The sequence below is a fragment of the Cherax quadricarinatus genome, chromosome 26 (assembly GCF_038502225.1).
Source record: "Cherax quadricarinatus isolate ZL_2023a chromosome 26, ASM3850222v1, whole genome shotgun sequence".
Lineage (NCBI taxonomy): Eukaryota > Metazoa > Arthropoda > Malacostraca > Decapoda > Parastacidae > Cherax > Cherax quadricarinatus.
The window spans coordinates 41,453,933-41,481,788 of NC_091317.1; the positions used below are offsets into that span (position 1 = coordinate 41,453,933).

At 38.3% G+C, this 27,856-nt stretch overlaps 1 protein-coding gene across 1 annotated transcript in view; it reads left to right on the forward strand.

Moving 5' to 3' along the window:
• LOC128691746 (SE-cephalotoxin) overlaps positions 1-23,998 on the forward strand; it is a 38,449-nt gene extending 14,451 nt beyond the window's left edge. Inside the window, exon 2 of the mRNA XM_053780661.2 lies at positions 23,020-23,998. Within this exon, the coding sequence (XP_053636636.2) occupies positions 23,020-23,728 (709 nt within the window). The 3' untranslated portion in view covers positions 23,729-23,998. The remainder of the gene's footprint in view (positions 1-23,019) is intronic.
• Positions 23,999-27,856: the final 3,858 nt, after the last annotated feature.

Genomic DNA, 27,856 nt, shown 5'->3' on the forward strand with positions numbered 1-27,856 from the left:
ATGGGCGCTTAGTCGAAGATAAGCTCAATGGAGCGTAACTCTTATTGTTCGTATCCTGATTTGTTCGTATCCTGAGTCAATTTTCCTCATTTAAATTAATTGAAATGCAATTAATTCGTTCCAGCCTCTCAGGAGGCATGACAAAATAATGCTAATGTCAGCTCTACAGCTTAGTTATCTATCAAAATTCACCTAAAATGATATAATAAACATGATATATACATGATATATACTCTAGAATGAATAAAATAGGTCATAATATGGCAAGTAATGGCGACGCTGGCAGCAGCAAGCATCCACCGTTTACTCTCCCACTCTAGTATCTTCCCAGTCCATAACCCCACACCTAGTTTGTGTTTATCGATGATTAGCGGTGAGGTTGTCACATATGTAACCACAGGTGTGGTCAAGACAGATGTATATATAGGTGAAGACGTGATCACTCTGGTCACAGTGGTGGTGGCCAGCTGCCTCACTCTATGCTGCTTCCTTCTTCGTTTCTCTATCTTTTTTCATAGTTTTTAATTGCTTCCTGAGCTTCTTGATGATTGTACGCGAATACTGTCTCTTTGGGTGAGGCATTGTGTAAGAAATATGTACAAGACAAAATTACGCACCCCAAGGGTCTTCTGCGATCACTCAGACCAGCACACCTCTTCTTTTAGACCCTTGGCTGGCACTTAGATACCTGTGGTCTAGCAATACCTACAGCCACCCAGAGGGTTACCAATTTGTATTTTGAAGCATTTGGCCCAAAAATATGAAAAAAAAAAAATTACGAAAAATGTCTAAATATTACAACATATTATTGATACTATTATATTCCATTATTATTATTATTATTATTATTATTATTATTATTATTATTATTATTATATTGTATTATTATTATTACTATAATATTGTACGTATTATTATTATTATTATTATTATTATTATTATTATTATTATTGCGGAAATTAAATCACTTGCATGTGTAGACGTGTGAGAAAACTTACGCCACCCCTGGTCGCTGCAGGTGGCTCCTTCAACCTCACAAAGCTTATCCACATCTATCCTAGACCCGTACCGTAGATTAAGGTTGGATAACACCAATAGGCATAGCGTTACAAGTTGTGGACTGTATGTATAAACTGGATCTATTTTCTCTGGTGGTCACTTGATGTAGCTGGATCACCCACAACCTATCATATTATAACATACCTAACTGGCCAGTATCAGTTTACTATAAATAGAAAGGTTACTTAACTGTGGGTGGTTGATGCTCCTTATTTCCTCCATCCACCATCTCATTTCAATGTCCTGCTACACCGATAAGGTTCTTATTCCAGCAGGATGAGGTATCCCGGTGGCCTGGTGGCTAAAGCTCCTGCTTCACACACTGAGGGCTCGGGTTCGATTCCCGGCGGTTGGAAACATTTCGACACGTTTCCTTACACCTGTTGTCCTCTTGACCTAGCAGCAAATAGGTACCTGGGTGTTAGTCGACTGGTGTTGGTCGCATCCTGGGGGACAAGATTGAGGACCCCAATGGAAATAAGTTAGACAGTCCTCGATGATGCACTAACTTTCTTGGGTTATCCTGGGTGGTTAACCCTCCGGGTTAAAAATCCGAGCAAAATCTTATCCCTTGGTTTGTACTGGTTTAGGAGCCGTGACTCGGTAAAACCTCCACGACCCTCGAGACCAGAATGACGAGGTTAACATGTGCTCACTCGGGGAATGGCGGCTCATGTCACTTCAACCATTCCTTAACTTAGTGCTATTGTCACTGATTTCAGTACAATTCACTAACAGATGACAGTGGTCGCTCCATTAAGATCTGAGCTCGATGAGCGTTGATTAAATAGTCGGGTAATCTTCTCCCCGAACACTCGTCATGGCGTGCCCCGTCGGACCCTGCTTGGCTTCCCTCACTATTTACTAATTTTACCACCTGGTTATAGTGGTCCCGCAAATTACATTCCTTCACTCTTCATTAGAAACAGTTACAACACTTCCTATTATGAAGTGGGACCACTAATCACGTTTCGACCGTCAGAACCGCCAATTTCCTGATTCCATGTTAACTAGCACACTCTCCCAGGCCTATACCCCCCACAAGACTCCCGATGCCCGCCTCGGCCTCCCCTCTGCCCATCGGCGCAGGCGCAGAGGTTCCCTGTTGGTTCTCTTCCATTTTCAAATATTTTTTGACCAACAGCAACACATTAAACACCTATTAGGCACTATAACTTCTGAAAATTTAATATTTTCCACAATTATTATTATTATTATTATTATTATTATTATTATTATTATTATTAATATAGGGAACTGGAGCACAGATCCAATTCCCTAGATCAAGAGCCCATCACCACGTACATAATAATAATAATAATTATAACAACATTAATAATAATAATAATACAATATAATAATAATAATAATAATAATAATAATAATAATAATAATAATAATAATAATAATAATAATAATAATAAATAATAATAATAATAATAATAATAATAATAATAATAATAATAATAATAATAATAATAATAATAATAATAATAATAATAATAACAATAATAATAATAATAATAATAATAATAATAATAATAATAATAATAATAATAATTAATAATAATAATAATAATAATGATAATAATAATAATAATAATAATAATAATAATAATAATAATAATAATAATAATAATAATAATAATAATAATAATAATAATAATAATAATAATAATAATAATAATAATAATAATAAATAATAATAATAATAATAATAATAATAATAATAATAATAATAATAATAATAATAATAATAAATAATAATAATAATAATAATAATAATAATAATAATAACATGGAGAAACTTCAAAAGGCTGCCAGTAGTTGGCGCCACCCAAATCAAAACATTGGTAACCACTACTAGTACACTTTTCACCTGCCTAGACTTAGCAGTCTATTAGTATAAGGTTAAGTCTGCCCGAAATCCCTCGGCATGATAGTGGCTTTCTTTGCTCCAATCATATTATGATATATAAACACACATTGTAACCTTAGCAAAGAAATAAAAATTTTATTTATTTATTTAAGGAACCTTTCATGAGGGGGAAGTTTGCATCCTGAAATTTCGTTCGTATCCAGAAGCCAAACAAGAGTTTGAATCCTAAAAAATTCGCATGGTGGGGCGTTCGTAAGCCGAGGTTTCCTTGTATACTGCTTGTTGAGTTAGTACACAAACAGGGAGTAGAATGAAATTAGCTTAGAAGCGTCCACACCACCGTATGTCCTTCAGTTGTGGGTGCAACTTCCAGCTTGGCTGGATGCACCATTATTAACGATTGCGTGGTCTAGTGGCCTAAAGCGTCCTGTGTTTTCTCTCACTATGAGGAGGGCCAAAATAGCATGGGTTCGACTCCGTGACTAGTGCAGTGTTGTTATTGAACAATACCGCTCGTTTTGGGGTTGTAATAATAATTAAATTATATATATATATATATATATATATATATATACACTGATCTCTGGCTGAAGGAGACTCGAACCTATGAACCTTAGAACAAGGTACGCAGTGCTATACCAATCTACCCACACTGGACAATACCTTGGAGTGCAGCTTGCGCTACACGTTGATCCAAGACAGCCAGCTTTCAGAGAGAAGGCTTACAGCTTTTCATCTCATCCCCTGCATGAATCAGCCTTACTAGAGATTTTAACAATGCAAGGAATTCGCAAGAGCAGGCGAAATTTACACAAACACTGATCTCTGGCTGAAGGAGACTCGAACCTACGAACCTTAGAACTAGATACGCAGCGCTATATCAATCTACCCACACTGGACAATACCTTGGCGTGTAGCTTGCGCAACACGTTGATCCAAGGCAGCCAGCTTTCAGGGAGAAGGCTTACAGCTTTTCATCTCATCCCCTCTTGCGAATTCCTTGCATTGTTAAAATCTCTAGTAAGGCTGATGCATGCAGGGGATAAGATGAAAAGCTGTAAGCCTTCTCCCTGAACGCTGGCTGCCTTGGATCAACGTGTAGCGCAAGCTACATGCCAACATATTGTACAGTGTGGGTAGATTGGTGTAACACTGCGTACCTTGTTCTATGGTTCGTAGGTTCGAGTCTCCTTCAGCCAGAGATCAGTGTTTGTGTATATTTCGCCTGCTCTTGCGAATTCCTTGCATATATTGTTAAAATAAATGCTTGCATTTATATATATATATATATATATATATATATATATATATATATATATATATATATATATATATATATATATATATATATAATATGCAAGCGAAACAACCACTGTGAAAGAATAGTGAAATTCCAAGCACTTTCGTGACTTTTAACATTATCAAGGAATTTCACTACTCTTTCACAATGGTTGTGGTGGTAGAGGGTGGTTGCGATGGTGGTAGTAGGTAGTAGAGGGTGGTAGTGGTTGTGATGGTGGCAGGGTATGATAAGACATGGCGAGACTGCCAGTTTTGACAAAAAAAGCGGCTGAAAAATGTGCTCGTTCCAATTGCCGAAATGGAAACTGTTTGGAGGAAGTCCCCAGAGTGATGTGCACTCACAGCTTGGAGATGTGTGTCTGATGTTACAGCCCTAAGCATGTTTGCAAGCGCCTTTTCTGCGACGGGGCCATCCCAACTTGATTGTTTGTGGGCCAGTGCTGCACTAAGTTTCGGTGTTAGAGCAGCAAGAGTCTCCCATACAGTGATGAAACTGGCGTAGCTAGGGTCCTGTATTCCTGCTGAGTCACTGAGGTTGTCTGGAAGAATTTGTTTTATTAACTCATTTGATGCTATGGAAGAGGATAGGAAAGCTGGTAGGGGAATCTGGAAGTGAGGCTTGCAACCAATGTCCGTCTTCGAGGGAAAGATTCAATACACTCTGTAGCATGGTCTTAAGTAGAGAGTTATATTCCTTGAGTTTCGGACTGCTGAAGGCTAGTGAGCATATTAGGAAGTAGGTAAGTTTTGGGATCGACAGGCACCTGCTGTGTTGGTAGAAGGCATCATGTGTATCGATGTCTTTCATCCTGCCTTCCATCGTCCTGAGATTTTTTTTTCTTGGATCGCATCGATGGCATTGGGCCCAAGAGGAGCACCAAGGAGATTATATATATATATATATATATATATATATATATATATATATATATATATATATATATATATATATATATATATATATAACAAATTGGCCGTCTCCCACAGAGGCAGGGTGACCCAAAAAGAAAGAAAATCCCCAAAAAGAAAATACTTTCAGCATTCAACACTTTCACCTCACTCATACATAATCACTGTTTTTGCAGAGGTGCCCAGAATACAACAGTTTAGAAGCATATACATATAAAGATACACAACATATCCCTCCAAACTGCCAATATCCCTAACCCCTCCTTTAGAGTCCAGGCATTGTACTTCCCATTTCCAGGACTCAAGTCCGGCTATATAAAACTAACCGGTTTCCCTGGGAGAACATCTTCCGCCCTCACCCACCCCACCCTAACGCTATTCAACACATTCAGAACATAGAACACTGGAACACTACACACACACACACGAAACAACACCAGACAGCCACATTCATCTGGACTCTCTTACCTCCTCCCAAGAACTTGACACTCCTTTCACCAACACAGACGTTAAAACTCTCCTCAGACACCTTCCTCCCAAGGCCCCTGGTGCCTCTGGCCTAAACCATATTATCCTGAAACACCTTCCTGACTCTATCATTACTGCCTACACAAACCTCCTCAATGCCTCCCTTGCCTCTGGATACTTCCCTTCCCTCTTCGAAGCTGCTACTGCTATCCTCCTTCCTAAACCCAATAAAGACCACTCTGACCCTAGAAACTATCGCCCTATCAGCCTCCTCGAAACTTTAGGAAAACTCTTTGAAAAACTCATCAATCATCGCTCTCGCAGATACCTGGAACACAATTCTCTACTTTCTGATGGCCAGTTTGGCTTCAGAACACAGATCCACACAGGATGCCATTAACATCATTCTCAACTACATCCACATCAACACAAAACAAAGAAACAGGACAGCCCTGGTTGCAAGACGTTGAAAAAGCCTTTGACACTGTCTGGCACGAAGAGCTCCAGCACAAACTCTGCACTAACTTCAACCTGCCTCTCAGTACTCGTAAACTCCTCTGCAACTTCCTAGACGGCCGTACCATGAGAATCAAATTCCAAGGCTGTTACTGACTACTTCACACTAAATGCTGGAGTACCCCAGGGATCTGTCCTCTCCCCTACCCTCTACATTTTATACACTAACGACATTCCAACACCTGTATACCACAACTCCATCACACTAGCCTATGCAGACGACATTACACAACTATCACTCATGCCATTATAGATACACTCACACACAAAACACAAAATGAGGTCGACAGGATAGCCATCTGGGAACAAAAATGGAGGATCAAAACCAATGCAGCTAAATCCAGCATTACATATTTTAACTACAGGAAACGTGATCCTCCATTACCTGTCGAGCTCAGAACAGCTGACACCCGCACTTACATCCACATCACACAATCTGTCACTGTCCTTGGCGTTAATCTTGACTACCTTCTTCGTTTACATGGACACATTCACTCAAGGCATGCAATAGCTAGTAAGGCCCTTGCGGGTCTCTGCAAGCTGAAACATGCCTCTCAACGCACCAAACTACACCTCTACAAATCCCTAATACGTCCTCTGATAACTTACTCTCCTCTAGCCCTCTTGCAGCAAAAACAAACTTACTTAAACTGCAGCGTGTCCAGAACAAGGCGCTGCGCTGGGTGCTTGATGTCAGATGGGAGGACTTCGCCACAAGCGAGTCTCTCCATGCCCAATTAGACATCCCTGCACTGAATCTGTACTGCAAGAAGCTTAGTGACAGACAGATAGAGAAACTTGAGACACGACATGACTACTGGACCTCTCTCCTTGACGAAGACATTCACAGACCCACAAACCAACACAACCTTTTCTACTCCTTGCATGATCCTTCTCCTAACTCTATTTACAAATAACCTTGGATTCGCTGACAGGTACCTTCTATGACAGGTACCATTCTCTGACCCATATTCGCCTTAGCTTTTGGGTTAAGACATGGCCCAGTTCTACACTCCTCTCTAGCGCTAAACGTCGCATGTCCCTTCCTCCCCGCTTACCCCACCGGAGTCCCAACAGAAGAGCCTGAATTTCTCTTCTCAATATCTGTCCCACGATCGCCTTCGCTGCTGGATTAAGCCCTGGCTCTATTTCTACGACTAAGAACACTCCTCTCCAGCACTATTCTTCGTCTGTCCCGTCTTCCCCGCTCATCCCATTTGGGATCTTACCTGAACTTTCGTTCGTTCGTTCGTTCGTTGAATCCCTTCACTAAATATTACCCTGCTCACACTCAACAGCTCGTCAGGTCCCAAATACCATTCATCTCCATTCACTCCTATCGAACACGCTCATGCACGCCTGCTGGAAGTCCAAGCCTCTCGCCCACAAAACCTCCCTTGCCCTTCCTTCCAACCTTACCGAGGATGATCCCAACCCCGCTTTCCTTCCCCTACAGATTTATACGCTCTCCATTTTATTCTACTTTGATCCATTCTCTCTAAATGACCAAACCACCTCAACAACCCCTCATCAGCCCTCTGACTTATACTTTTATTAACTCCACACCTTCTCCTAATTTCCACACTCCGAATTTTCTGCATAATATTTACACCACACATTGCCCTTATACAGGACATCTCCACTACCTCCAACCGCCTCCTCGCTGCTGCATTTACAACCCAAGCTTCACACCCATATAAGACTGTTGGCACTACTATACTTACATACATTGCCTTCTTGGCCTCCATAGATAACATTTTTTGTCTCCACAATACCTCAACGCACCACTCGCCTTTTTTGCCTCATCAATTTTATGATTAACCTCATCCTTCATAAATCCATCCGCTGACACGTCAACTCCCAAGTATCTGAAAACATTCACTTCTTCAATACTCCTCCTCCTCAATCTGATATCCAATTTTTCTTTATCTAAATCATTTGATACCCTCATCACCCTACTCTTTTCTATGTTCACTTTCAACTTTCATCCTTTACACACACTCCCAAACTCGTCCGCTAACCTTTACAATTTTTCTTTAGAATCTCTCATAAGCACAGTATCATCAGCAAAAAGCAACTGTCAATTCCCATTTTGTATTTGATTCCCCATAATTTAATCCCACCCCTCTCCCGAACACCCTAGCATTTACTTCTTTTACAACCCCATCTATAAATATATTAAACAACCATGGTGACATTACACATCCCTGTCTAAGACCTACTTTTACCGGGAAGTAGTCTCCCTCTCTTCTACACACCCTAACCTGAGCCTCACTATCCTCATAAAAACTCTTTACAGCATTTAGTAACTTACCACCTATTCCATATACTTGCAACATCTGCCACATTGCTCCCCTATCCCCTCTATCATATGCCTTTTCTAAATCCATAAATGCAATAAAACCTTCCCTACATTTATCTAAATAATGTTCACATATATGCTTCAATGTAAACACTTGATCTACACATCCCCTACCCACTCTGAAACCTCCTTGCTCATCCGCAATCCTACATTCTGTCTTACCTCTCAGTAAGCTTATTCCTCTATAATTTTTACAATCTTTTATGTCGCCCTTCCCTTTATATAAAGGGACCATACATGCCCTCCGCCAATCCCTATGTACCTTCCCCTCTTTCATACATTTATTAAACAAAAATACCAACCACTCCAACACTATATCTCCCCCTCCTCTGCTTTTAACATTTCTGTCATGATCCCGTCAGTTCCAGCTGCTGTACCGCCTTTCACTCTACGTAATGCCTCATGCACCTCCCCCGTACTCACATCCTGTTCTTCACTCCTAAAAGATGGTATACCTCCCTGGCCAGTGCATGAAATTACCGCCTCCCTTTCTGCAGGGGTCGAGTCATAGCTCCTAGCCTCGTGTGTGTGTGTGTGTGTGTGTGTGTGTGTGTGTGTGTGTGTGTGTGTGTGTGTGTGTGTGTGTGTGTGTGTGTGTGTGTGTGTGTGTGTGTGTGTGTGTGCGTGCGTGCTTTTTTGTATGCATATATTTGTACGCTCGTGTGCATATGTCTGTGCGTGCGCCCTCTTGTGTGTATGTGTGTGTGTGTGTGCGCGCGCGCTAGTGTGGGTGTATGACCCACTTAATATTTGTATTTAAAACTCGTTACAATTGTGACCAGGTGTGGACGTATCAGTGGTTCATTACTTTGTAATTTGTTCATGACTGTAACCATGTATAGGAGTGAGGCTGATTCATTACCTCTGTAACTTGCCATGATTGTGACCAGATCTACCTGGAGTTCATTACCTTTGTAACTAGTTCAGCTATCTTAACTTTGGGGTCCAGTCCCTGGACCCATTATGTATCTTTGTGATCTTTTGACTACCGCCCACAGGATGGGTATGGGGTGCATAATAAAGATATTAAACTAACTAAACAAACCTTTCTTCGTCGACATTTAAAAGTTCCTCAAAATATTCTCGCCATCTACCCAATGCCTCCATCTCCCCATCTACTAACTCCCCTACTCTGTTTTTAACTGACAAATCCATTCGTTCCCTAGGCTTTCTTAACTTGTTTAACTCCAAAAATTTTTCTTATTTTCATTAAAATTTCTTGACAGTGCCTCTCCCACTCTATCATCTGCTCTCCTTTTGCACTCTCTCACCACTCTCTTCACCTTTCTTTTACTCTCCATATACTCTACTCTTCTTATAACACTTCTGCTTTGTAAAAATCTCTCATAAGCTAACTTTTTGTCATTTATCACACCCTTTACTTCATCATTCCACCAATCACTCCTCTTTCCTCCTGCACCCACCATACTATTTATTTGAGCATGATACAGTGAAGTACAAAGGAATACAGTTATTACATTGCAACATGCCAAAACCCCTTGTATGCAGAGCATTATGGGCAGGCTTAAAATTAACTTAAGATTAACTTAGCAATGATATATTCAGTGGTAAAAACATTACAGTAAACAGATAACAATTTAGCACAAGTGAGTATTACAAAGACAGGTCATACGGTCATTTACTGTGTTGCTGAACATTCAGTAGAATGGAGTATTCTGTTAGGTAATATAATTAAAAACTAGTTTGATTGGATCACAGGTGAGACATTTACGAGAAACAATAATGAGAATCATTTACGAGATACAATTGATGAGATGCAATTATTCTGCCCCACATTCTAATGCTGCATTTTTAAAATTATTCCAACCCTCTTCAACTCCCCGCTGCTCATACCTGCACCAGCCCACCTTTCTGCTAATAGTTGCTTATATCTCACTCGAACTTCCTCCTCCCTTAGTTTATACATTTTCACCTTCCTCTTACTTGTTATTGCCATTTTCCTCTTTCCCCATCTACCTCTTACTATAATTGTAGCTACAACTAAATAATGATCCGATATATCAGTTGCCCCTCTATAAACGTGTGCATTCTACCCATCAACCTTTTTATCCACCAATACATAATCTAACAAACTACTTTCATTACGTGCTATATCAAACCTTGTATGTTTATTTATCCTCTTCTTCATAAAATATGTATTACCAAACTTCTTTCTACACATAGCTCAAGTAAAGACTCCCAATTTTCATATACCCCTGGTACCCCAAATTTACCTAACTTGGTTCAAAACTCCCCACGCATTCACTCAACATTTCCCAAAATCTGTCTCTCTCCTCTACACTTCTCTCTTCTCCAGGTGCATATACACTTACTATAACCCACTTTTCACATCCAGCCAATATTTTACTCCACATAATCCTTGAATTAATACATTTATAGTCCCTCTTTTCCTGCCATATCTTATCCTATGAAAGATGAGGTGAATCATAGAATTGATGAGGGGAAAAGGGTGAGCGGTGCACTTAGGAGTCTGTGGAGACAAAAAACTTTGTCCTTGGAGGCAAAGAGGGGAATGTATGAGCGTATAGTTTTACCAACACTCTTATATGGGTGTGAAGCATGGGTGATGAATGTTGCAGCAAGGAGAAGGCTGGAGGCAGTGGAGATGTCATGTCTGAGGGCAATGTGTGGTGTAAATATAATGCAGAAAATTGGTAGTTTGGAAGTTAGGAGGAGGTGCGGGATTGCCAAAACTGTTGTCCAGAGGGCTGAGGAAGGGTTGTTGAGGTGGTTCGGACATGTAGAGAGAATGGAGCGAAACAGAATGACTTCAAGAGTGTATCAGTCTGTAGTGGAAGGAAGGCAGGGTAGGGGTCGGCCTAGGAAAGGTTGGAGGGAGGGGGTAAAGGAGGTTTTGTGTGCGAGGGGCTTGGACTTCCAGCGGGCATGCGTGAGCGTGTTTGATAGGAGTGAATGGAGACAAATGGTTTTTAATACTTGACGTGCTGTTGGAGTGTGAGCAAAGTAGCATTTATGAAGGGATTCAGGGAAACCGGCAGGCCGGACTTGAGTCCTGGAGATGGGAAGTACAGTGCCTGCACTCTGAAGGAGGGGTGTTAATGTTGCAGTTTAAAAACTGTAGTGTAAAGCACCCTTCTGGCAAGACAGTGATGGAGTGAATGATGGTGAATTTTTTTCTTTTTCGGGCCACCCTGCCTTGGTGGGAATCGGCCAGTGTGTTAATAAAAAAAAATAAATCTTATCCTTCAACATTATTGCTACTCCTTCTTTAGCTCTAATTCTATTAGAAACCCCTGACCTAATCCCATTTATTCCTCTCCACTGAAACTCTCCCACCCCCTTCAGCTTTGTTTCACTTAAAGCCAGGACATCCAGCTTCTTCTCATTCATAACATCCACAATCATCTCTTTCTTATCATTCGCACAACATCCACGCACATTCAGACTTCCCACTTTGACAATTTTCTTCTTATTCTTTTTAGTAATTATTACAGGAAATGGGGTTACTAGCCCATTGTTCCCGGCATTTTAGTTGACTTTTACAACACGCATGGCTTACGGAGGAAAGATTCTTATTCCACTTCCCCATGGATATTAAAGGAAAAGTAATAAGAACAAGAACTATTAAGATAAAATCAAAGAAAACTCAAATGAGTGTGTATACATAAACATGTACATGTATGTGTAGTGTGACCTAAGTGTAAGTAGAAGTAGCAAGACGTACCTGCAATCTTGCATATTTATGAGACAGACAAAAGACATAAGCAATCCTACCATCATGTAAAACAATTACAGGCTTTCGTTTTACAATCACTGACTTCTTCAGTTCAATACTGAGAAGAATGGTGGAAGATGAGAAGGAGTCTGGGGTAATCAGCCCCTCAGCTTGGATTCAATATGTTCAGTATATTAATTCTGTGAAAAATGCATCATATGATCGGAGAAGTGACTTATATACTGCAGTCAGGTAAACATAAAAATGAAGGAACACTGCAGCAGGCCTACCGGCCTAAACTGGTTTACTGGCCTACTGGTTTAAACCTAAATCCATTAACAAAATTATTTGCCTATCCCATTTTTCAATGCTACCCAAGGAATACACTTTGATAACCCTATTGTTAAATGTTGTTGAATATAGGGAAGCTGTAATTTCGTGTATAGAGCAAGGATTAACAACAGCTTGTAGGAGTGAGGAAGAACCAGTTGTGAGTGTGGAGAAAGTGCGTGGGGCAGTGAGTAGAATGAAAGTTGGTAAAGCAGCTGGGATTTATGGGATAAAGATAGAAATGTTAAAGCAAGTGGGGATATAGTTTTGGAGTGGTTAGTGTTTTTATTTAATAAATGTATGTCAGAGGTATGGCACCTAGGGATTAGCAGACATTGTGTATAGTTCCTCTGTATATAGGCAAAGGGGTACATAAGAGAGTGCAAAAATTATAGAGGAATAAGTCTGTTGAGTATACCTGGTAAAGTGGATGGTCGAGTTATTATTGAAAGAATTAAGGGTAAGACGGAGAGTAGGATAGCAGATGAACAACGAGGCTTTAGGAAAGGTAGTGGGTGTGTAGACCAAGTGTTTACAGTGAAGCATATAGGTGAACAGTATTTAGACAAGGGTAAAGAGGTTTTTGTGACATTTATGGATTTGGAAAGGCGTTTGACGGGGTGGATTGGGGGCAATGTGACAGATGTTTCAAGTGTATGGTACAGGAGGTAGGTTTAGGAAAGCAGTGAAGAGTTTTTACGAGGATAGTGACGCTCAAGTTAGAGTATGTAGGAGAGAAGGAGATTATTTTGCAGTAAAAGTAGGCCTTAGACAAGGATGTGTGATGTTGTTTCATGCAAAGAGTACGTTTATTCGGCCTATGCACACACTCCCATTTAGGCTGCCTCGCAACCAGCAAACCGGGTGCTAAGGGTTTAGTGAATTTATGGGGCCCCATCGTTAAATCAGTACCTTGGTTCATTGACCAATCATAAGGTGGGTCTGACACTTGCTGAGGTGATGTGGTATCACACTCAGCTCTTGCTAGACTCATACATTGTGGTTGTTCAATATATTTATAGATGGGGTTGTAAGAAAAGTGAATGCATGGGTGTTGGCAAGAGGTGTGCAGTTAAAAGATAAAGAATCTAACACAAAGTGGGAGTTGTCACAGTTGCTCTTTGCTGATGACACTGTGCTTTTGGGAGATTCTGAAGAGAAGTTGCAGAGGTTGGTGGATGAGTTTGGTAAGGTACGTAAAAGAGGAAAATTAAAAGTGAATATAGGAAAGAGTATGGTGATGATGATAACAAAAGAATTAGGTGACGAAAAATTAGATATCAGATTGGAGGGAAAGAGTGTGGAGGAGGTGAATATGTTCTGATATTTAGGAGTGAACATGTCAGCAGATGGGTCTATGAAGGATGAGTTCAATCACAGAACTGATGAGGGGAAAAAGATGAGTGGTGCACGTAGGAGTGTGTGGAGACAAAAAACTTTGTCCATGGAATTAAAGAGGGGAATGTATGAGAGTATAGTTCTACCAACACTCTTATATGAGTGTGAAGCATGGGTGATGAATGTTGCAACAAAGACAAGGCTGGAGGCAGTGGAGATGTCATGCCTGAGGGCAATGTGTGGTGTGAATATAATGCAGAAATTCATATTTTGGAAATTAGGAGGAGGTGCTGGATTCCCAAAACTATTATCCAGAGGGGTGAGGAGGGGTTGTTGAGGTGGTTCGGACATGTAGAGAGGAGGGAACAAAATAGAATATATATATATATATATATATATATATATATATATATATATATATATATATATATATATATATATATATATATATATATATGTATAAACCTGTAGATGAGGGGAGGTGGGGTAGAGGTTGGCCTAAGAAAGGTTGGAGGGAGGGAGTAAAGGAGGTTTTTGTGTGAGAGGGGCTTGGACTTCCAGTAAGCATACGTGAGCATATTTGATATGTGTGAATGGAGACAAATGATTCTTTAGGACTTGACGTGTTGTTGGAGTGTGAGCAAGGTAACATTTATGAAGAGATTCAGGGAAACCGGCAGGCTGGACTTGATTCCTGGAGATTGGAAATTCAGTGTCTACACTCTGAAGGAAGGGTGTTAATGTTGCAGTTTTATAACTGTAGTGTATGCACGCCTTTGGCAAGACAGTGATGGAGTGAATGATGATGAAAGTTTTTCTTTTTCGGGCCACCCTGCCTTGGTAGGACACGGCAGATGTATATATATATATATATATATATATATATATATATATATATATATATATATATATATATATATATATATATATATATATATATATATATATATATATATATATATATATATATATATATATATATATATATATATATATATATGCAAAACAACCACTCTGAAAGAATAGAGAAATTCCAAGCGCTTTCGTGACTACTCACATTATCAAGGAACTATGAAAGTAAAGCATCCGAGGAAGCTATATAAGGGGTCTGGCCAGCACCTCACTATCAGATCCCACAACGGTTAAACACGTGACGCGCGGCGACCCAACTTGGATAGGTCCTTTGCACAACTCACCCACAAACTATTCTACCCAAGAAAATTTAAAAATTAATTGTCCAGTGTATTATTAAATTCTTCCCAAATTCTATTAATTATAAATGAATCTAATTTATATAAACCAAAGGAAATATTCATATTATTGTCAAAACTGCTTTTTATGAAACAAGATTCAATTATATTCCTGTCGACCATGGACTTGTTTGGTACTACTTTCTCAACTTTTTGAAAATCAATTGGATGGTTAAAATTTCTTACATGAATAAATAGAGCATTGGAATCTTGTCCAGTTCTAATGCTATATTTATGTTGTTTTAATCTTAGTTCGAGATTTTTACCAGTTTGACCATAATAAACTGTATCGCAAATTTTACAAGGAATCTTATAGACACATCCATCAGCATTTTGGGGGGAATTCTTTATCAAAAGTTTTTTATTACTGTATCAAGATTTTTGAATACAACTTTAATATTAAAAGCCTTAAGAAGAGAAGGCATATCAACCAAGTTTTCATGGTAAGGGAGAACCAACATATTTTTAGTTGAATAAGGCTGGTTGTCCCTTTTCGGATTGTATAAAGTATTTCTAGCAACTTTAAAAGATTTATCAATTACATTTCTTGGGTATTTTAAATCATTACCTACTTCATAAATTTTGGATATTTCCTCATCTATGAACTCAGGACTACAAATTCGTAAAGCTCTCAAAAACATTGATGATAAAACAGACAGTTTGACTCTATCTTGATGCGAGGAATAATAGTGGACATAGGAACAGTTATTTGTAGGTTTTCTGTAAATTTTAAATTTGAATTCATTATTACCCTTAATAATTAAAACATCTAGAAAAGGTAATGAGTTATTTTCTTCAAATAACTGTTCCTATGTCCACTATTATTCCTCGCATCAAGATAGAGTCAAACTGTCTGTTTTCTCATCTATGTTTTTGAGAGCTTTACGAATTTGTAGTCTAGAGTTTATAGATGAGGAAATATCCAAAATTTATGAAATAGGTAATGATTTAAAATACCCAAGAAATGTAATTGATAAATCTTTTAAAGTTGCTAGAAATACTTTTTACAATCCAAAAAGGGACAACCAGCCTTATTCAACTAAAAATATGTTGGTTCTCCCTTACCATGAAAACTTGGTTGATATGCCTTCTCTTCTTAAGTCTTTTAATATTAAAGTGGTATTCAAAAATCTTGATACAGTAAAAAAAACTTTTGATAAAGAATTCCCCCCAAAATGCTGATGGATGTGTCCATAAGATTCCTTGTAAAATTTGCGATAAAGTTTATTACGGTCAAACTGGTAAAAATCTCGAACTAAGATTAAAACAACATAAATATAGCATTAGAACTGGACAAGATTCCAATTCTCTATTTTTTCATGTAAGAGATTATAACCATCCAATTGATTTTCAAAAAGTTGAGAAGGTAGTATCAAGCAAGTCCATGGTCGACAGGAATATAATTGAACATCAAAATGGTATACAATACCGACAGGTTGGTAGGTAAGACACATAGGCAACAGTTAGGCAACTTTATTCCGAAACGTTTCGCCTACACAGTAGGCTTCTTCAGTCGAATACAGAAAGTAGGCAGGAACAGTAGAGATGTGAAGACGATGTAATCAGTCCATCACCCTTGAAGTCGTAGAATTTTGAGGTTGTCAGTCCCTCGGCCTGGAGAAGTTCAGTTCTATAGTCAGGAACTATCTGAAGATCAAGCGACAGTGCGGAGACTTAAATACTATCGGAAGGAGAGGTGCAGAGTAGTAGTAGTAGTAGTGAGAATGTAGCCACTGAGAGGTCAGGTCCCTCTCAGATCCTACAGTTCTCAATTGAAAGGGTTGTCCAAGGTGTTTTCTGTACCAAGAGGCCATGTGTTGATGAACATCAAAATGGTATATAATACCGACAGGTTGTTAGGTAAGACACATATGCAACAGTTAGACAACTTTATTCCGAAACGTTTCGCCTACACAGTAGGCTTCTTCAGTCGAATACAGAAAGTAGGCAGGAACAGAAGAGATGTGAAGACGATGTAATCAGTCCATCACCCTTAAAGTCGTAGAATTTGAGGTTGTCAGTCCCTCGGCCTGGAGAAGTTCAGTTCCATAGTCAGGAACTATCTGAAGATCAAGCGACAGTGCGGAGACTTAAATACTGTCGGAAGGAGAGGTGCTGGGTAGTACTACCCTGCACCTCTCCTTCCGACAGTATTTAAGTCTCCGCACTGTCGCTTGATCTTCAGATAGTTCCTGACTATGGAACTGAACTTCTCCAGGCCGAGGGACTGACAACCTCAAATTCTACGACTTTAAGGGTGATGGACTGATTACATCGTCTTCACATCTCTTCTGTTCCTGCCTACTTTCTGTATTCGACTGAAGAAGCCTACTGTGTAGGCGAAACGTTTCGGAATAAAGTTGTCTAACTGTTGCATATGTGTCTTACCTAACAGGCCATGTGTTGCAGTGTCTGACAAGATGAACATCAAAATGGTATACAATACCGACAGGTTGGTAGGTAAGACACATAGGCAACAGTTAGGCAACTTTATTCCGAAACGTTTCGCCTACACAGTAGGCTTCTTCAGTCGAATACAGAAAGTAGTGTGTGGAAAAAGACACTTATGTACAGTTCAGGACATTTATTAAAGGAAACGTTTCGCCACGAGTGGCTTCTTCAGTCCTAATACAGAGAAAACTAAGAAAACACACATATATATAGTGGTGGGAGTCAGGTGAGGTGAAGCGTGGGTAGAGGTGGTAATAGTAGTAGTAGTAGTAATGGAACTAAGGATGTGAGGTTAGAGAGGGACCTGCTGGCATCAAGTAACACCAGTTCCCAGGATGGGTAATATCCTCTTGCTTAGTAATTTTGAAATACTGTAACTACCGGATTTTTGCTTTATAGTGTTACTGACAGAAATTAGTGCAGCTTCAATGCATTTTCTCCGTCTTAAGTCGTCTTCTTTAATAACTATTTTAGCTTCATTGAATTTCATGAGGTGTCCAACATCGTCTCTATGTTGAACACATGCGTTTTTGCGGTCATCATTTCTGCAAGCATTTTTGTGTTCTGCTATTCTAATGTCCAGAGTTCTGGCTGTTTCCCCTACATATACTTTGTCACACCCCCCACATGGTATAGTGTAGATTCCTGCACTTGTGCCAGAATCATGCTTGGGTTTTTGTATCAGGTTCCTAATAGTAGTTGAAGAGCTGGTAGATATTTTAGCCAGTTTTCTGTCAAACATTTTTGAAACATTGGTGGCAACGTTGCTGACCGGTAAAACGATGTAACTTGGAGGCTTTTCTTCAATTTGATAGGTGTTGGTCTTGCTGAGGATACGTGTTGCACGTTTCCTGCAGTCACGTATGAAGTGTAGGGGAAAGTGTAGTGAACTAAAAGAGTTGGTGATGTATGTACATTCTTCTTCGAGGAACTGCGGACTGGAAATTCTGTAGGCTCTCAGAAAGAAGCCAATAACTACCCCTCTTTTAGTTCTTGTGTCATGGTGAGAGAAGAAATGTAGAAGATCATTCTTGTAGGTAGGCTTCCGGTAGACTTTAAAAGAAAGTTTGCTTTCCCCTGTGCGTAAGAGAACGTCGAGAAAAGGTAACTGGTTGTCCTTCTCCTCCTCTAGAGTAAATTTAATAGTAGGTTCCAGATTGTTGATGGTGTTGAGGATGCCCTGTACGTCAAGATTTTTGGGTACAATGACCAAAATATCATCTACGTACCGCATCCAAGTAACTGAACGAGGGATGTTATTGAGGATCCTTCTTGATTCCAGGTCCTCCATATATAAATTGGCAAGAACTGCACTAAGGGGGGATCCCATGGTTAGTCCGAAGAGTTGTTTGTACTTCTTGTCCTCGAACCTAAAACAGTTATAACGAACACAAAGTTCGACAAGGCTCACAAAATCTTGGCGGGGTACAGGTAACTTTGTATCATCTTTAATCACCCTGCGAAGAAGATCAATGGCTTGATCAACTGGGACATTGGTGAATAAGGCAGTCACGTCAAAACTTGCAAGCTTCTTATCACTCATGTCGAGATCCCTGATACGGTTAAGGATCTCGACATGAGTGATAAGAAGCTTGCAAGTTTTGACGTGACTGCCTTATTCACCAATGTCCCAGTTGATCAAGCCATTGATCTTCTTCGCAGGGTGATTAAAGATGATACAGAGTTACCTGTACCCCGCCAAGATTTTGTGAGCCTTGTCGAACTTTGTGTTCGTTATAACTGTTTTAGGTTCGAGGACAAGAAGTACAAACAACTCTTCGGACTAGCCATGGGATCCCCCCTTAGTGCAGTTCTTGCCAATTTATATATGGAGGACCTGGAATCAAGAAGGATCCTCAATAACATCCCTCGTTCAGTTACTTGGATGCGGTACGTAGATGATATTTTGGTCATTGTACCCAAAAATCTTGACGTACAGGGCATCCTCAACACCATCAACAATCTGGAACCTACTATTAAATTTACTCTAGAGGAGGAGAAGGACAACCAGTTACCTTTTCTCGACGTTCTCTTACGCACAGGGGAAAGCAAACTTTCTTTTAAAGTCTACCGGAAGCCTACCTACAAGAATGATCTTCTACATTTCTTCTCTCACCATGACACAAGAACTAAAAGAGGGGTAGTTATTGGTTTCTTTCTGAGAGCCTACAGAATTTCCAGTCCGCAGTTCCTCGAAGAAGAATGTACATACATCACCAACTCTTTTAGTTCACTACACTTTCCCCTACACTTCATACGTGACTGCAGGAAACGTGCAACACGTATCCTCAGCAAGACCAACACCTATCAAATTGAAGAAAAGCCTCCAAGTTACATCGTTTTACCGGTCAGCAACGTTGCCACCAATGTTTCAAAAATGTTTGACAGAAAACTGGCTAAAATATCTACCAGCTCTTCAACTACTATTAGGAACCTGATACAAAAACCCAAGCATGATTCTGGCACAAGTGCAGGAATCTACACTATACCATGTGGGGGGTGTGACAAAGTATATGTAGGGGAAACAGCCAGAACTCTGGACATTAGAATAGCAGAACACAAAAATGCTTGCAGAAATGATGACCGCAAAAACGCATGTGTTCAACATAGAGACGATGTTGGACACCTCATGAAATTCAATGAAGCTAAAATAGTTATTAAAGAAGACGACTTAAGACGGAGAAAATGCATTGAAGCTGCACTAATTTCTGTCAGTAACACTATAAAGCAAAAATCCGGTAGTTACAGTATTTCAAAATTACTAAGCAAGAGGATATTACCCATCCTGGGAACTGGTGTTACTTGATGCCAGCAGGTCCCTCTCTAACCTCACCTCCTTAGTTCCATTACTACTACTACTACTATTACCACCTCTACCCACGCTTCACCTCACCTGACTCCCACCACTATATATATGTGTGTTTTCTTAGTTTTCTCTGTATTAGGACTGAAGAAGCCACTCGTGGCGAAACGTTTCCTTTAATAAATGTCCTGAACTGTACATAAGTGTCTTTTTCCACATCTTGTCGGTATCACCATACCATTTCCTCACAGAAAGTAGGCAGGAACAGTAGAAGAAGCCTACTGTGTAAGCGAAACGTTTCGGAATAAAGTTGCCTAACTGTTGCCTATGTGTCTTACCTACCAACCAGGAATATAATTGAATCTTGTTTCATAAAAAGCAGTTTTGACAATAATATGAATATTTCCTTTGGTTTAAATAAATTAGATCCATTTATAATTAATAGAATTTGGGAAGAATTTAATAATACACTGGACAAATAATTTTTAAATTTTCTTGGGTAGAATAGTTTGTGGGTGAGTTGTGCAAAGGACCTATCCAAGTTGGGTCGGCGCGCGTCAGGTGTTTAACCGTTGTGGGATCTGAAATTGAGGTGCTGGCCAGACCCCTTATATAGCTTCCTTGGATGCTTTACTTTCATAGTTCCTTGATAATGTGAGTAGTCACGAAAGCGCTTGGAATTTCTCTATTCATTCAGAGTGGTTGTTTTGCATATTCTGAAATCACCTGCTTACTGTGATCTTATTGCTTATATATATATATATATATATATATATATATATATATATATATATATATATATATATATATATATATATATATATATATATATATATATATATATATATTCTGTGCACGTTGTACATTATTAAGGTAGATCTCTTCGTTATCGCTAGTATGATCATCGTCAATAAAATCGTTAGCTAGATTACCCCAATCGAAATTAGACAGGTGTACACTAATTCCAGTATAATCGACAGAACTAAAATCAGGGACTTTTACCGTATTATCCTTATTTTCATATTCCCATATAATATTAAAGGCAATGGATTTGTGATCACTTGCGCCAAGTTCTTCAGTGATCTCCAGATTATTTACGAGGGTTTATTTGGCAAGACTAGGTCAAACAAATTATCACCTCTGGTAGGCTCAGTTACACACTGTTTTAGAAAGCAGTCCTCTATCGTTTTCTGTGCCAGGAGGACGATATATCACACCTCAAAAAAGATTTTTCTTTACTTTCTAGAAATTCTACTCACACAGATTCTGTTACTAATCCATCTATTTTTATACCTGTTTTATGCCACAGTTTTGATTTTTCTCGTACATACAACACAACTTCACCCCCTTTCGCAATGGCATCAAAATTCCTAGTACATGCTGTCAAACTTATTTCATTAATTTTATTTCTGGCACTTCGACAATTAGAATAAAATACATTAATATATTTTATCTTCAGCACCTTTCTCCTGTTTACCTTTGTTATTATCATTACCCGGTGTTACTCGATGACTTATTATTAAGATTTGTATTATCAATGCCTAAGTCAATATTTTCACACCCATTGTCTTCCATTTCTAAATCCATACTTCTAATTAATCCTAGTTTAAAGTCCTAACAACACCCTCAACTGAACTAGCAAGAAAATCCACACCTATCCTGGATAAGTGAACCCCATCCCTGGCATACATGTCGTTTCTATAGTAGAAGTGGTCCCAGTTGTCAATGAATGGTACTGCATTATCCTTAGAGTGCTTGTCCAGCAAACAATTAATACCAGTTGCTCTGGACAACCATTCATTTCCAAAGCCCCTTCTTGGCAAAATGACACATATGTTAGGGCGCCTTTCCCCTTCTTCTAATTATGTGTTTTGTTGTCCTATACCTTCTAATTAAATTCTCATTTCTACACTTACCTACATTGCCTCCAGCACTGAGACAAATAATAGGATTGATCCCATATACCATTCATGATGTTATCAAGCTGGCTAACAATATCCTCCATCCCAGCCCCTGGAAAGCAAACCCTGTCTCCTACTCCTATCCTTCAGGCAGAAGGCCCTATCCATGTACCTAATATGACTGTCTCCAACAAACACAATGCTCTTACCTTTCTTGTTGCTCTTTGTCGTGACATACCCAGTAATCGCCTCAAATTCGTCAAGTAGCGTGAAAAATGGTTTGAATTTTCCACAGTAGCCTCCTGGTTCTTTGTCGTTTCTACCTCTCCATCCCTCCTCATGATCCTTAGCTTTGTTCCATGATGTCCGGCAACTGTCCAGGTTCCTTCCTTGGCTTGAGAATTCACAACGGGAGGATTACTACGAATCCTCTTGTTTTCCTCCGCCAATTGCCGTATCTCGAGCTTAGCCACCCTAATCTCCTCCTTAAGCTCCTGATAAGATTGTTCAATGGAGGACATCTTGGTTCAGATTCAAACACAAAACACTAGACACGTCGTCACAAACAGTACACTAGACACGTCGTCACAAGTGCACGTCTAATATTTACTAATGATATATTATTTAATGAAGGTTCAGCAGAATGTAGTCTGCTGATGTGTACCCAACATTTTTAAGAATATTTCTAAAAAAAATTATTTGAATTCAGAATTCATTAAATTAACCAGATGCAAATTTCCTTGTAACTTCTCAGGTTTGGGAATTTCAAGTGCAGTAACGACCAGTGCGTGAAGCTGAGCCTGAAGTGTGATGGAAACAAAGACTGCAGTGACGGTAGCGACGAGTCGAGTACACTTTGCCCTTACCTACGCTCAGGAGACACTATCGCTCTCAAGTCATTATGTGGAAGCTTCTTAAGTGGCTACCATACCTTCGATTATAACCCAAAAAGAAACGCGCATGTGAGTGCTTGCCCCGGGGAGCGAATGCTCGATGAAGGCTGGAGTAGATGTTGGGGTGAAAGATTTCCTCTCTGGGCGATAAAGCGAAATAAGGGTGATGCTGTAAGGTATGGAGACAAGGTGGCCATCAGGTATAATAGTTCTAATAGTGACTCAGGCTGGTGGTTCAGCTGTCCAACTGCAAGTGAATCCTGTACTACCCAACCCTGTCCAGGTGAGAGCTTCACGAGAGATGAAGAATCACGCTGTGTAAATGAAATCTTCAGGATTTATGCCCTAGGTAAGGAAGGTTCATGTTCCACTGATACTGCGATCGAATGTTCGGGAATGCCACTGTACCCAGGGGACACTGTATTCTTACTTTCACGTCATTCGAAGCACTGGATGTCAGCGCAAGAAGATGGGGCGGATGTCTACACCAGGACCTGTCCGGATCAACACTTGCAGGAAGAAGATGCAGTGAACTGCAAATGCGAGGAATGGCTTTTGTTTAGGAAGTAATCTGAATTTTACTTTCTTTGTTTACACTTCATACTACTAGACTGACCTTAATTAATGGTAGATTTTTCATGGGTGAAGACTGTTCATTGTGGTAGACAGATTATTGGGGTAGACTGTCAAAGGTGGTAGACAGTCCAGAGTGATAAACTGTCCCTTGTGGTAGATTATCAATGGTGGTAGATTATCAATGGTGGTAGATTATATGAGATTGGTTATTTATAGAGGTAAAATATCCACGACGGTTGATCATTCATGGTTATAGAACGTCCATTACAATATATGAGCCATTTTGGCGGATTATCCATGATGGATTATCCTTAGTATCTGATTATCTATAGTACTAGAGTATCCAGTGTCATTTCATCCTTGGTGGTAGGTTATTATAATGGCATTTAATCAATTGTAAGAATTTATTCATAGAAATATATAGTAGATTGCGCTAGATTATCCATCGTAAAAGACTAATCATGTGAAAGGTTATCCACAGCAGCAGTTTTTACATAGTTGGAGAGCATCCAAAGTTGTATTCTTAGAATATTATGTATTAAGAATATAATCTTGTACAGTATTGTACCGTTGTATGCGGATGGAACTGTTGTACCTGGATAATAAAATCAACAAAGATCTTTTCATTTTGATGTACCTCGGATTTTCTCAGGGAAAGTGTGTATGCTAATAGATTTTATATTACATTAGCAAAAATGACATTAATTTTCTTAAGAAATACGCCCAGTACATATTATATATGCCTAGCCTCGGGTAGAAACCCATACTTTTCTGGGATCTGGCAGCACTTAAGGTATTGCGTACTTTGATACCGAGTGTGCAAGTTCGAATCTTTCTGAGGACCGAGGACCGAGTGATAATGTTTCTATATATGTATATATATATATATATATATATATATATATATATATATATATATATATATATATATATATATATATATATATATATATATATATATATATATATATATATATATATATATGCAACAAGATCACAGTAAACAGGTGATTTCAAAATATGCAAAACAACCACTCTGAAAGAATAGAAAAATTCCAAGCGCTTTCGTGACTACTCACATTATCAAGGAACTATGAAAGTGAAGCATCCAAGGAAGCTATATAAGGGGTCGGCCAGCACCTCACTATCAGATCCCACAACGGTTAAACACGTGACGCGCGGCGAGCCAACTTGGACAGGTCCTTTGCAAAACTCACCCCCAAGCTATTTATTTGTCCAGTGTATTATTAAATTCTACCCAAATTCTATTAATTATAAATGGATCTAATTTATATAAACCAAAGGAAATATTCATATTATTGTCAAAACTGCTTTTTATGAAACAAGATTCAATTATATTCCTGTCGACCATGGACTTGCTTGATACTACTTTCTCAACTTTTTGAAAATCAATTGGATGGTTAAAATCTCTTACATGAATAAATAGAGCATTGGAATCTTGTCCAGTTCTAATGCTATATTTATGTTGTTTTAATCTTAGTTCGAGATTTTTACCAGTTTGACCGTAATAAACTTTATCGCAAATTTTACAAGGAATCTTATAGACACATCCATCAGCATTTTGGGGGGAATTCTTAATCAAAAGTTTTTTTTACTGTATCAAGATTTTTGAATACAACTTTAATATTAAAAGTCTTAAGAAGAGAAGGCATATCAACCAAGTTTTCATGGTAAGGGAGAACCAACATATTTTTAGTTGAATAAGGCTGGTTGCCCTTTTTTGGATTATAAAAAGTATTCCTAGCAACTTTAAAAGATTTATCAATTACATTTCTTGGGTATTTTAAATCATTACCTATTTCATAAATTTTGGATATTTCCTCATCTATGAACTCAGGACTACAAATTCGTAAAGCTCTCAAAAACATTGATGAGAAAACAGACAGTTTGACTCTATCTTGATGCGAGGAATAATAGTGGACATAGGAACAGTTATTTGTAGGTTTTCTGTAAATTTTAAATTTGAATTCATTATTACCCTTAATAATTAAAACATCTAGAAAAGGCAATGAGTTATTTTCTTCAAACTCAACAGTAAAGTTTATAGAATGGGCTAAGCTATTTAATTTTCCAAGAAAATGGTGTATATCTACATTTTTGGGCATAAGACACAAAATATCATCAACATATCTGAACCATTTAGCTCTATTAGGGAGGATTGTGTTAAGCAACCTTGTTTCAAAAAATTCCATGTATAGGTTACTAAGAACAGGTGAAAGAGGATTTCCCATTGCCATACCAAACTTCTGAGTGTAAAATTTATCATTAAATACAAATTTTGCATCAACAATGCAAAGTTTAATAAGTTTAATGATAGTAGGAACTGGCAATGGTAAATCATAGTTAATGATTTTAACATGGTTAGTTTTGATGTTACTTCCTTGTTTACGAAAGTTCCTGTTGATGATTTATTAAGTTTCTTATCTGAAGAACTCGTTAACTATGATTTACCATTGCCAGTTCCTACTATCATTAAACTTATTAAACTTTGCATTGTTGATGCAAAATTTGTATTTAATGATAAATTTTACACTGAGAAGTTTGGTATGGCAATGGGAAATCCTCTTTCACCTGTTCTTAGTAACCTATACATGGAATTTTTTGAAACAAGGTTGCTTAACACAATCCTCCCTAATAGAGCTAAATGGTTCAGATATGTTGATGATATTTTGTGTCTTATGCCCAAAAATGTAGATATACACCATTTTCTTGGAAAAGTAAATAGCTTAGCCCATTCTATAAACTTTACTGTTGAGTTTGAAGAAAATAACTCATTGCCTTTTCTAGATGTTTTAATTATTAAGGGTAATAATGAATTCAAATTTAAAATTTACAGAAAACCTACAAATAACTGTTCCTATGTCCACTATTATTCCTCGCATCAAGATAGAGTCAAACTGTCTGTTTTCTCATCAATGTTTTTGAGAGCTTTACGAATTTGTAGTCCTGAGTTCATAGATGAGGAAATATCCAAAATTTATGAAATAGGTAATGATTTAAAATACCCAAGAAATGTAATTGATAAATCTTTTAAAGTTGCTAGGAATACTTTTTATAATCCAAAAAAGGGCAACCAGCCTTATTCAACTAAAAATATGTTGGTTCTCCCTTACCATGAAAACTTGGTTGATATGCCTTCTCTTCTTAAGACTTTTAATATTAAAGTTGTATTCAAAAATCTTGATACAGTAAAAAAACTTTTGATTAAGAATTCCCCCCAAAATGCTGATGGATGTGTCTATAAGATTCCTTGTAAAATTTGCGATAAAGTTTATTACGGTCAAACTGGTAAAAATCTCGAACTAAGATTAAAACAACATAAATATAGCATTAGAACTGGACAAGATTCCAATGCTCTATTTATTCATGTAAGAGATTTTAACCATCCAATTGATTTTCAAAAAGTTGAGAAAGTAGTATCAAGCAAGTCCATGGTCGACAGGAATATAATTGAATCTTGTTTCATAAAAAGCAGTTTTGACAATAATATGAATATTTCCTTTGGTTTATATAAATTAGATCCATTTATAATTAATAGAATTTGGGTAGAATTTAATAATACACTGGACAAATAAATAGCTTGGGGGTGAGTTTTGCAAAGGACCTGTCCAAGTTGGCTCGCCGCGCGTCACGTGTTTAACCGTTGTGGGATCTGATAGTGAGGTGCTGGCCGACCCCTTATATAGCTTCCTTGGATGCTTCACTTTCATAGTTCCTTGATAATGTGAGTAGTCACGAAAGCGCTTGGAATTTTTCTATTCTTTCAGAGTGGTTGTTTTGCATATATATATATATATATATATATATATATATATATATATATATATATATATATATATATATATATATATATATAGGTCGTGCCGAATAGGCAGAACTTGCGATCTTGGCTTAAATAGCAACGCTCATCTTGCCATATTGGACAAGTGAAAATTTGTGTATGCAATAATTTCGCCAAAATCATTCTGAACCTAACGAAAAAAATATATTTCACTGTGTTTGTTTAATACTAAATTATTGTAAACGTATTTAAAACATATTTAGTTGGGTTAGGCTAATATAAATTGCTATTGTTATAATAAGGTTAGGTAAGTTTTCTAA